This window comes from Podarcis tiliguerta, assembly GCF_965153285.1.
Source record: "Podarcis tiliguerta genome assembly, chromosome: 4".
Taxonomy (NCBI): Eukaryota; Metazoa; Chordata; class Lepidosauria; order Squamata; family Lacertidae; genus Podarcis; species Podarcis tiliguerta.
In genome coordinates, this window is record NC_139537.1 from 58613041 (window position 1) to 58625413 (window position 12373).

A 12373-nucleotide genomic window follows, 5' to 3' on the forward strand; every position below is an offset into this window, starting at 1 on the left:
TTCCCATTATATGTGGTTTTTGTTTATAATCCTAAAATATTGCCTCTACCAAATTATATTATTATTTTTAGTGCTTTATTTTTGCATTTATTTATTTTGAAAAAAATATATAAATAAAGCAAGCATTGGATTTTGTTTCAGCTTTTTCTAAATATATAGCAAAATCTACAAGTGTACACTTAATCATGTATGGGATTGTGCTTTTAGTCTGAATTTATCCTGGATTTGATTGGAATACACTAGTCTGCATGTGACTAAAGCACATATGCTTACTAGAGAGTAAACAACACTAAACACAGTGGCTTACTTCCAAGTAAACATGCTTAGGATTATAGAGTTTAATGAGCAAAACCTGTTCATGATACAAGGCTGCACTGCTTTGCATGCTGAGTTGGCTGACAGCACCAGTGAACTCAGTGGAATTTACTTTTGTGTAACCGGAAGTATACAGTTGGGTTAAAAATAACTTACATCTAATTTATAAAAGTTTACTATTGCTATTACATTTGTGTGTGTGTCAAAAACTATATTGATCATTGCTTCTTAGCAACCCTTTCAGGATGTTTCAAATGAAAATACAGAAAAGTGAGCAATTTCTCTGTAAAAAGCAACAGCAAAGACATCACCCTGTTTCAGTTAGATTGACAAAGCACAAAGAAGCAGCAGAATAAAATGATTTCAATAGAAGTAAAGTTTTAGGCTTAATTTTACTTGATATTACTACTTGATAGCACAAGGAGTTGGTCTGGAAATCTGGTTAGATATTTTGTCAGGAAATTACTGTGATTCATAGAGAATTTTGTTGTTCTGAAAAGTTGAAATATAATTGCTGCTAGCTTACAAGAGAAAATAAGGTGTCTATCAAGAATTTTGCAGGTGTGGTTTCAACCCCCCCCCCAAAAAAAAACCAAGAGATTTCAAGTACAAAATAGAGCATACTTTGTTCAGCTCTTTATTTTTACAATAGCAATGCCCCTTTTGATTTATAAGTTTGCCTGAGCTGCACAGATGTTCATGTGAACAGGAAAATGTGGAAGGTTATTGTTGAATTCAATTTCTCTTGGAATGTGTGAGATACTGAATGTGCCAGAGGTAAGCTGCAGCAGTAGGGTGCTAAATGGCTGTTTCTGACACACCTTCACGTAACCGATACTAATGTTTCACATGCAGCAGTACTTGAAAGATTATTTCTCATATACCGTACTTTTCCGTGTATAAGACGAGGGTTGTTGTTTTTTTACTGTAAAATAACTGCCAGGGGTCCTTCACCTTTACCTTTTTAATGTTCAAAAACATGCCTCGTCTTATACACGGATAGTGAATGGGGTGGGCGAGTGATTGGCTGCAGGCACAAGCAGGAGCTTGTCATCAATGATTTGGTGAGTGATTGTTGGCTGCTAGAAGGGCTTCTTTGGATTGGCTGCTGCTGCTCTAATTGGGTTGGTGATTACGGTAGTTTCTGCAGCAAGGACTGCTGTGGATTGGTTATCGCTGCTGTGATTGGCGGCTGCTGTTCTGGGACGCACGCGATTGTCAACGGACTGCTTTTCTCAGGCAGGTCTGTGGGGAATGATCTGTTGGCGATTGGCTGTTGCTGTGGGAAGTGGGCGGCTCAACAACTCTAGGCAATCCTCCCCAAAAAGCTCAACAACTCTGAACTATTTTCTTAAATTTGAGTCCCCCAAAATAGGGGACGTCTTATACATGGGGGCATCTTATAGACGGAAAAGTACGTTACTTACAGACATTTAGACTTTTTTCAGATAAAGGGAGGGCACCTAAAAAGGCAACATATTGGAATCCTGCAGGTATTTGCTGCAACAGGCGAACAGTGTGTTATTTTCAAAGATATACACCAAGCATGAAAAATTTAGCCTGCCAGGAATCTGAATTTAGTCCATAAGCCATGCCTACCTGCTTCACACCTGACATCCTATGACTACAGCTGCAAAAGAGCATCCGGGATCCTTAAAGTACCCTTCCAATTATTCATTGGCAAGCAAGGCTTGCAATTGGAACCTTTTCAATTTGGCACCAGATGCAAGCCCTGCTTAAATTGGCTCCACTAAGGGGTTCCCTAGCAGAGCTCCCAAGTGGAGTAAATCCCTGTGGATTAAATTTAATTTCAATGCTAAATGCAAGATCTGCTTTTAGTAGGAATTTGGCAGCCCCGGTTTAGATTCAATGCATGGCTGCAAAGATAATTCCTTTGGAGAATAGTGACCCTACCCACTTGTTGAAAGTGGTCCACTGAGGGTAGACTAGTTTGACAGAGAGACAGACAGACAGATGACAGACAGGTTAACTTTCCCCTTTCCCAACCCAAATGTACAGTAATCAAGCATTATTAAAGGATGGTTGGATGCAATGGAGAGTAGGGAGCAAAGCTGGACTGTGGTAGAGTTTTCTGTTTGGATCTGGTTTGCTTTGTTTTTGTGGGAGATATGGTTTCCAGGATTTAAAGGGAATGTGTGATAGAAAAAAGGAACACGCAAAGAAAAGAAAAATAATAAAACATTTCATAAAATGTAGGGTGTTTCTATGTGACAGAACATTTCTCACTAAGTATGGTCACTTCCCTCCCGCTCCAAAATAACACTGCTATGCAGTGTAGGAGGGTTATCAGCCTCTGAAGAAAAGTGAAAATTTTACATATTTCTAAATGTATTTAAATAAGATTGCCCAGATGTGGCAGGAAAAGTTGCCACCCATGACATCAGTAGATACTAAGAGACTTGCAGAAACACATTCCATACAATGTTCCCAAAAAAGTAGATGACCAAATGCGGAGAAGAAATTGCTTTTTTCCTAGTGATAAATCAACATGCCATGATGGTTTACAAAGTACAAAAGACATATCCCTGCCCTATGGAGTTTATAATCTAAAATTCAACCTGGAAGAGACAACAGAGGAAGGATAAGAAACTAGACACAATGTAATCAAGAGGATGAATGTTTGTATGTTGAATAAACACAGTTCCTCTGCAACAGATGCAATAACTGGAGGAAAGATCTTGACAAAAGATGCTCCAAGTCTTCTCCTTCTCTCCATTATATAACTCATCCCTAACCAATATTATTTCCCTCACAAGAATGAAGGAGTTTCCCATCCTAAACTAGAGAGTCCAGAGAGTTCGGAGGTAGCTTGAAGAAACTTGTTGCACTTATTGATTGTTAACTTACCAGTTAAATCATTTGCTGCAAGGCTCTAGTTAACTTATAATTACAAATCAATAGCTGAAGAGAAAGCAGTACATTTTAAATACTGAGTTCTACTTTAGTAAATTACTTTTGTTTCCTGGCATAAAAACATATATTTATATCCTAGAAAATTCATTTAATTCCCAATTCATTTGGTCACATGACACTACTGAGTAAATATATGCATATAATTATACTATTTTGACAGTATTCCAGGGCCAAATGAGGAGCAATCATAGCAGACCTATTTGTTGAAACCCAGGCCTTCTGTAGTTCCGCATGCTTGGGATTGCCACTTATTTGGGCCCAAGCACATATTTGCAAACTAGATAAACTGCTGTGGGCACCACACACATGCTGAAATGAGCCCACACCACAAATGGCTACTATAGAATGAGAGAGTGAATGAATCTTTATTTGCATCAGCCATCCGCCATAGCAATAAAACAACAATACGATATACAAAGAATAGTAATAAAAAATCAATTATATAAAATACATTTTAGGGTTTTGAATCAATAGTCAAATAGTGGATCTTATTCTGATTGCCCCAGCTAAAAACCTTACAACCTTTGGTGTCACCTGCTTAATCTGCCAAGAGGAAGGACACTGTGGCAGTGGTTGAGTGACCCAGAATGGACAATTAAAGAGGGGTGATAATCTCATTCCTCAAGTCTTTATAAAGAGTGCAAGCCAGAAGGGCATGCACCACCGATTTGGTACTGCCATCTCCATAGGGACATAAGCGTTTTTTGTGTGGAATCTGCTGGAATCGTCCCTCAAGTGCAGCCAAGGGCAATACATTCAATCTTGTGAGAGTAAAAGCACATCTATATTTTAGAATTGCTAGGTTATGCAGATAGGGTGCCAGAGAGTCGAAATGAGAAGGTGGAAAATAGTCATACCATGGGCAAAATTTACTTATTGTGGCCAATTTGTTCTGACGCTCGATATTATTTAGACGCTGACAACTTAGACTGTTTGCTTTACTAAAACCCAAAGTGAGTAGCTGTTGTGGTGATAAGCCACAAGAGTGAAGTTTTTGATAGACAATTTTAGTCCACTGGGGTTATGAGACCGGGGGGATTTAAGTTTAGGTGAAGCCAGTAATTAAGTGTCCTACGCCAGATCCATAATTCTACCGAGGAAAGATTAGCCTCTAGGCGGTGGTACAGAGAAAATTTGCCTTAATAACTTTGATTGGAGAGCTTCCATAGATGTTCTTTGTCTAGCTGCTTAAGAATATAATATTCAAATTCAAAATGTTACCATCTGCATTGTTGCCTTGATTTGACCATCATGTCTGATGTGTTCCTAGCAGAGAAATTGGGTTTTGCATTAGTTGAATATCAGCTCATAATTGCTGTTGTTTCAGAAATTCCATGTGAATTGTAGGAGACTTATCTGGCACTAACCTTCACTATCATTTCTGATAACTGAAAGACGTTTGAAATTGAATAGGTTAAATGAATGTTGCTTGTCTATTAATATTACAGCTGGAAACAAAATGGCTTCATTTCGGGTTCCTCTTTAATCCTCTCTTTACACATATACTTACTTTACACCTTTGAAAGCTCTTCAAGAATTTAAATGTAGTCTATTACTTAACAAATTTGCTACATCTGGCAAGTTTCCATCTCCCTCCCTTTCTTCCCCCAGAGACAAAGTATGTCAGCTTTGTGAGAGAACCAACTGCCACTGGCTGAAAGCCTGGGGACACAAATTCATTTAAACTGGTTATATTTGATTACCTTGCTGATCAGGTAATTACTCTTCCTAATAAATTGCAGAACTAAAAAGGCAAGGTTAAAAGTTACAGACACACATTAATGGCCACTAAAATCCCCATTTGAAAATAACTATTGATGTGTTTCTTAGAGCTGAGAGAACCCTAGGAAAAGAGTTCTTTTCTTGCAAAGCAAGAGGGAACATTTTGTTCTTTGTTCTGGGCAAGTTCCTTATTTAGGTAGCATACTCTATTTGCCTTGTCCTTGTGTCTTGAAGTATATGAATCCAAGAGGCATTCTCTAGCAGAGGTAATGGATTTAGTTTCAATCTAGGTCTAGGAAATATAAGCTGGCACACCTCCCCCATAAGAAGTATAGTAGTTAAAAAGTGCCATCACCCAAGATCTGAGAGAGCATCATATTCGGGGCCTTATTGAAGAAATTCTTACTAATAATAGAGTACAGCTGAAGGATGCCTTACTTTCTTTTCAGAACCAACTTGAAAAACTATTTATTTACCCAGGCATTTATGGGATGTTGATTAAGTTGATTGGTGCCCAGGATGGAACTGCCTATAGCATTGAATGGTGTTTTGATATGTGATTTATCAATAACATTTTCATTATTTTTATGTGCTCTTATTTAGAAGTATTTGTATGTTTTGTTTTATACTGGAGCCCAGCCTGGGGCGGCTACCAAGGAAAGGTGGCTTAAAATATCTCTAATAAAATAATAACATAATTGTGATTCATGTTGTTAAAACTGGCTAATTGTTTTTGTAGCAATATAATGGTCAGGAGTGGGCTTGAAACCTTCCAAATGCAAGATGTTTTCTGTGTGTTTGTGTATACATTTGACTGTATAGCACAGAAGCATAATCTCCCCCCCCCCCTTTTTTTTTTGCATTTACTCTAAAGTTATATGTGAATTTCTTGCTGTGCTCACTGTTATTCCACTTACTGAAAATTTATTAGGAGTATTTGTAATGCAAGCAGCCACTCATCCAATATTTCAAACAGAAGCCACAGCTTGTTCTTGGGTAAATGTATTGAAATGACTCTTGAAATAAAATATCTAGCACTTAATTGCAGATGGAGAGTTTTAAATGCACCATTTATTACTGTTACTACCACATGTTGGAATAAATCCTAGCAAATCATTAAACCTGTAGGTAAACAAAGATATAGCACTTGAGATCTTGAATGCTTGAGTAAAACATTTTTAAACATTGCTGTCAAGATGATAACCTTAGAAGCACAGCATTGCTGTAATGCTTTAAAGTATTCCACTACTTTGTAATAATATTTTTCTTCTAGAAATGGGTACTTTGCACATAATATGTGATTAATGTCCCCTTAATTCTGTGGCATGCCACTTCTAAATATTTGCTGCAGCTTATCTCAGTGTGATTTACTGTGTGCATAGTAAAGCTGTTTTTTGCTGTAAGAACTTAAGAAGAGCCCTGCTGGATCCAGCCAGTGGCCCCTCTAGCCCAGCATGCTGTTCTCATAGTGGCCAACCAGATGCCTATGAAAGATGTGCAAGCAGAACCTGATTACAAGTGCATTCTCCCCACTTGGGATTCCCAGCAACTGATGTACAGAAGTGTGCTGTCTCTGACAGTGGAAACAGAACATAGCCATTGTGCTTTTACAGCCATTGTTAGCCTTATCCTCCATGAATTTGTCTAACCCTCTTTTAAAGCCACCCAAGTTGGCAGCCATCACTACCCTCCTGCAGCAGTGAATTCCATAGTTCAGCTTCACTGTGTGAAGAAGCACTTCATTTTGTTTGTCTTGAATCTTCCAACATTCAGTTCTAGTGTTATGAGAGATGGAGAAGCACTTTTCTTGATCCACTTGATCCTCTCCATGCATAGTCACACCTCAACACAGTTCCCTCTTACCTAACTTACCTTTTTTTCGAAATGGAAAAGACCCAAATGTTATAAACATTCCCCATACAGTTGTTCAACCCCTTGATTATTTCAGTGCTAGAATCGGAATTATACTATCAATACCTGTTCTTTTTTTTTAGTACTCAATGTGGCTCACATACAACAGTTACCAGGTGCAGGTAGGAGCTTATCTTAGAGCCTATTTGTATGGCAGTGATTGTCAGGAAGGAACATTATACATCATCACCACTGTGTCATCTCAGTGCTGTTCAAAAGAGCTTCAGCTTCAGGGCTAGTGTAATCTCCCCCTACCCCCACATTCTTGGGGTACGTTGGGTGAACTGCAGCGCTTTGGATCCTGCAAATCCACAACTTCTCCTGGCATACACTTCCTTTTTTGTCTTAGGAGAATCACCAACTTTATACCTTTCTGCAGCTGCAGATAGGAGTTTGGCTCTCCATCTCTGAAAACAGATTTCACTCTGCATCCTCAGAGAGGGAGATCTGAAAAACCATATCGCATCTGGAACACCCTCCAGAGACCGTAGGATTGTGCCCTAAATAGATTATAAGCTATTGGTATTTCATAGATCTATGCAAAATGTATGCACCTAGGTTCTCCTTTTAACTGCAGTTCTCATCGTGAAATTCTCAGTGTTTCTCTAGTTTAAAAATAATGATGCTTGTCTAGAAGTTTTTAAATTTAGATACTTTTATGTAAAATAAAAATACTAATAGGTATAGTTTTAACAGTAGAATTAGCTTGACAAAGAAATCAATACAAGCTCTCAAATCAATGGTGTGCATTCTTCAAAGTGTTGCCAATTAAACTTTAACAGAAATGCCTATTTATTCTGCTACATAAAATATAACCAGAGGGTTTAAAGAGAGAGTATCATTATCATATATTAGATATATCCTGGAGATCTTCCAATACCCACTAGAGATTTATCAAGATTTTCTAGAAACTAGGAATCATTATTGGTTACCTTTCTTAGGTGCATATTTATTTTAGGGCAATTCAGATTCAACTACTTAATCTTAGTAAACCATGATTATTGAGCTGAGAACAAATTTCAGTTAGTAAAGTGAGATTAAACCACAGTTTCCTTGTTCAGATACCATTAAGAAACTACTGTTTAATAAATCATATAAATATTTAGTTTTGGCCCACAAATGAAGGAAGGAAGGAAGGAAGGAAGGAAGGAAGGATGGAAGGAAGAAAGAAAGAAAGAAAGAAAGAAAGAAAGAAAGAAGGGAAGGGGGCATTTATCTCGATTCTGAAACTCTTGCAATATAACAGATTAGTTCCCAGCTAGTCTAGCAAAGTCTGTAATATTACAAAGTGCCTCATTGGAAATATTGGAAGAAATGAGCTTAGTTTACTTAGCCTTACATATTAACTTTTTAAGAGAAAGTTTATCAATTCACCCTAGTTCATAGCTCCTGAAAATACTGTATAAACTAGGGGTCACAATTAGGTAAGTATTGCAGACCCCCTGTTTTTCAAAAGAAAATCCATGGACCTCCTACTTTTGAAAAAACAAATATATCTCTATTATAGTTTTTGTTATGTGAATGGTGCCACAGACCCTGTGGATAGATTCTGGGGACCGTGGACCACCAGTTGGGAACCACTGGTATAAACCATGTTTCCTCCAGTTATTGTAAGTGTACGTACCTTGATCTGGAATAAAAAGCAGATGTAATGCAAATCAGAACACTGGAAAATTTTGAGAAACACAAATATTTTCCCACTTTCCCACTATTCAATTGATTCACAAGGTAAATATGGTTTTTATGTCCAGAGTAAAGAGAGTTGTTGTTTATTATTTTCCTCAAATGCATCGGGATTAAAATATATATTTACAAATCCTAGTGGGGATAGAAATGTGAGGCAGGTGTGGCTGTGCAGGTCCCACTAGTCCCAGAATAACCTGAGAGTTCCTTTCAAACCATGAAATGAGAAGTTGAAAGTGGGTGCAGTTGCCTGCCACTTATTTCTTACCAAAACAACTCTTTCCCATTTGGGGATGACAGGTTTTTATGAAGGGGGTGGTGGCAAACTTAGAATAAGAATGAAGGCTGAGGAAGGAATCTGGATAGTTTGAAAGTCCAGAATGCTGGCAGACAGTACCCACTGCAGAACCGAAGAGCTGAATTAGTGCTATGAAAAACAAAAACTGCTTTTCTCAATGAGACCCAAAACAAGGAAACTAGAAAAAAAAAAATTGTGGGAAGCACCACAACATCGTTGGAAAGCACTGTGGGGAGAAAACAGAAAAGAGGTGGAAGAAAGATGGATTAAGCCACTGTTTGATTGTATCCCTTTGTTACTTTTTGGGTAGGGGTAAAGGCACCCTGTGGACCCCAGGCTGCTTTTGACACACAACTTTCCCACACCTCTGGCATTACATTGCGAACAGGCAAACTTGTATACGTAGTTTGGATCACAGCCACGCTTTCCAAGGGGGAAAAACTGCACCAGGGTTTTTGTTGTGGCCATTGCTCATCCTTTACGGAATGTAAAAGAATAAATACAGGGTATGAAGAGTAAAAACCAAATCCTTTACACGGTCTGTTGTAAGTGAGCCCTGCAGAGTTCAATGCATGATAGAATACAGCTTGTTTAACATAAAGGAATCCATGCATCTGGGTTTTCCTCCACGCATTTCTTTTGCTAAGTGTTCAGATTTTTAATGTAAAAATCCAGAGCTCTAAGGAAAAGGCTGGTGTAGATAAATCATTGTTGATTTTTCCAGATGGATGAAGTGAAAATGTCATCCAATATATATCTCTGATAAGCACAGAGAACCCTAAGTACAAAAGAGCTTTCCTGAGTACAAAATAGCTTTCTACAGGTACACAGATGTTTTCTGTGCCTTCTGGGTATTCATGTTTCCCTTCAGGAAAGTGCCCAGAAAACCCTGTGCTCCAGAAAGTCAGTCCAAGGAATGTTCAGTGTGCCTAAGTCCTGTTAAAGGCAGTAGGAGTTAATCACTGAAGTGTGCTTGAAACAAATAGAGGTCACAGAATAATATTAAGATTAGCAGATAACAGATTATGGAGAGGGAATGAGTAAATGAGCTACAGGAGTAAGGCATATTTATCCTTTAGAATCTATTTTAAAAGTATACAGCATTAAAAGTTTTAGTGCATCTTTCAGGTACATTCTTTCTGAAGGCAGAGCCTGAAATTCAGGAGTGACAGTTCTGAGTGCTATGAACCAAGTGCTGAGTTTTTAAAAAATCTATTATAAAAATGAAACTCCACCTAAATTTTGAGCTGATCAAAACTAGGGCTTCAGTTAATGTATGTTTCAGTGAACAATGTTTTCATGTGTCTTTAATGAAGGAATTTATATATTTATCTGTTACATTTCCATTAAGTGTTACTACTATGCTGGGTAGGGTTAATAATTAATATACTTTGAACATTAACCCTGTTAATGTTGATGTTTTTCTTTTATTACCACAGGCTAGAAGAAGAACAGAATCTTCTGACAGAATTGCAATATAATTTAAATAAGTTTTATTTATGGTTAGACGAAGCAAGTAGTGTTGTTGGCATTCCTGTTGAACCAGGAAATGAATACCAGTTAAAGGACACTCTTCAGAAAGTAAAGGTATGGAAAAAGCCTGTCCATTTTTATATCATTAGCTGCCTTTGTCTCCTTCCACTCTCTCCACACCCCAAATTAAAAAGCAGTAAACATCTTGGTTTTTCAAGTGTTTCAAATACATTTTCTATGCAAATCAAGTTAGAATCTATAGTTGAGGCCTCAGCATTAATGGTCATAAGGAGATGTCACAAAAACCACACAGTTAGATACATTTTACTATTCATTGTCATGCTTTAAAAAGAATATCCATGTTGAATGGGTATTGAAAATTTCAAGTGAACTAAAAGCCCACCAAACTGGTGTCCACTGACAGATTAGCAAAAAATGATCAGGAAATAATGTGATGTGCTTCATTTTGAGACAGCCCCCACCCCAAATGCAAATTCAAGGAGGCAAGTATAAAAAGGAATATATTCAAACAATGCCTTCCTAATATAAGGTTATTTCTCATATGTATAAAAGTAAATGGAAATAATTTTGCACAAACATTTAGGAAGGCTTATATTATAGGTCATTTTATGTATGTTTTTCACTCTTTGTACTACAGATTGCTTTGTTCATGGTGCTTTCCATCAGAGTAAAGTGGTACACCATTCAATATTGTACAAAGTCTAATGTCTCAGCTCCAATTTAGACATAACACAAAACACAAATAAAATGCTTTCCCCTCTAAAGGTCCAATGCAATCTGATCTAATCTCAATATGCTTGCCCAAGTGTGTCAGACCATAGGCATACAACTTTAGTGCACTCATATTGCCTGCTGCACTGTCAACATTGTACTTTTTCTTTTCTTTTCTTTTTGCTGTAATGGTGTGATTAGTTTTTTGAAGGTTAGGGTACAAATACATAAAACAACCCTGCCTTCTTGTTAGGATCTTAGTCAGAAGTGTTGCCTCACATCGCATCACCATCAGAGTTGTCATCGGCAAGATGGATGGTCCATTGAGACTGAGCAATTTTGGTAGGAGTGCCAAGGTTCTTAAACTCACTCTCACTGAAGGTTTATATGCATACATATATACGGTACATACTTTTATTTGTATTCTGCCTATCTACCATTCAAACCATGCTCACGTCAGCTTACAACATGAAAAAATACACAATTGCAACATTATAAAAATAACCATAAACAATAAATAAAACATCAAAAACCAAACTGGACAGTTTACACATAAATCACAGGTCTAAAATAAAGATACAAAAAAACCAAAAGCAGCACCCCCCCCCCAACAACACCCCAGCCCAAGGGTAACCTCAGCTTCTTAGGGCCCCACCGTTTTACGCCACATGGGAAAAGGCCTGCAAGGCAGGGAACAGGTCTTCCAAGGCTCACAGTCAAGATAGTCAGTCCGCGTGCTACAGACCTTTTACTGAGCCATTAAGATAGTTGTATTTCATTGCGCACTAGAGAGAACTGTGATTGGCCTCTCTAGTATTTTTAACAAGAAGAATCCATGGAGTGGTTCTGCTGCTTTGTATGTTCTCAGCAGAAAAGTGGCCTATAAAAACTGACATAAATACAACTTTTGGCACTGCATTCCTTATGCACTTCTAGGAAATAATAATAATAATGATGATACTGATAATAATAATACTTTTATTTATTCCACGCCCATCTGGCTGGGTTTCCCCAGCCACTCTGGGTGGCTTCCAACACATACAAAAACATGCTTAAATGGCAAACATTAATAGTCATGATCTACAAAAAGGTCACAATAACTTTAAAATAAACAACTTATATCAAATAAAGCAATATTCAATAATCCATTAGAATATAATAGTAAAACAATTATTTCTCAATTAGCTGCATGAGTGCCTCCATTTCCAGCCAAAAAAATCACATGGACAGTATCAAATAAAATAGCTCCATAGTTGTAAGGAATATACAACGATGAAGTAATGTGGTTTTTTTTTGGGGGGGGCA

At 37.6% G+C, this 12373-nt stretch overlaps 1 protein-coding gene across 23 annotated transcripts in view; it reads left to right on the plus strand.

Moving 5' to 3' along the window:
* DMD (dystrophin) overlaps window positions 1-12373 on the plus strand; it is a 984302-nt gene that overhangs the window by 650831 nt on the left and 321098 nt on the right. For all 23 annotated transcript variants that reach the window (XM_083438913.1, XM_083438919.1, XM_083438923.1 and 20 more), the window contains one exon: window positions 10303-10450. In XM_083438913.1, the coding sequence (XP_083295039.1) occupies window positions 10303-10450 (148 nt within the window). The remainder of the gene's footprint in view (window positions 1-10302; window positions 10451-12373) is intronic.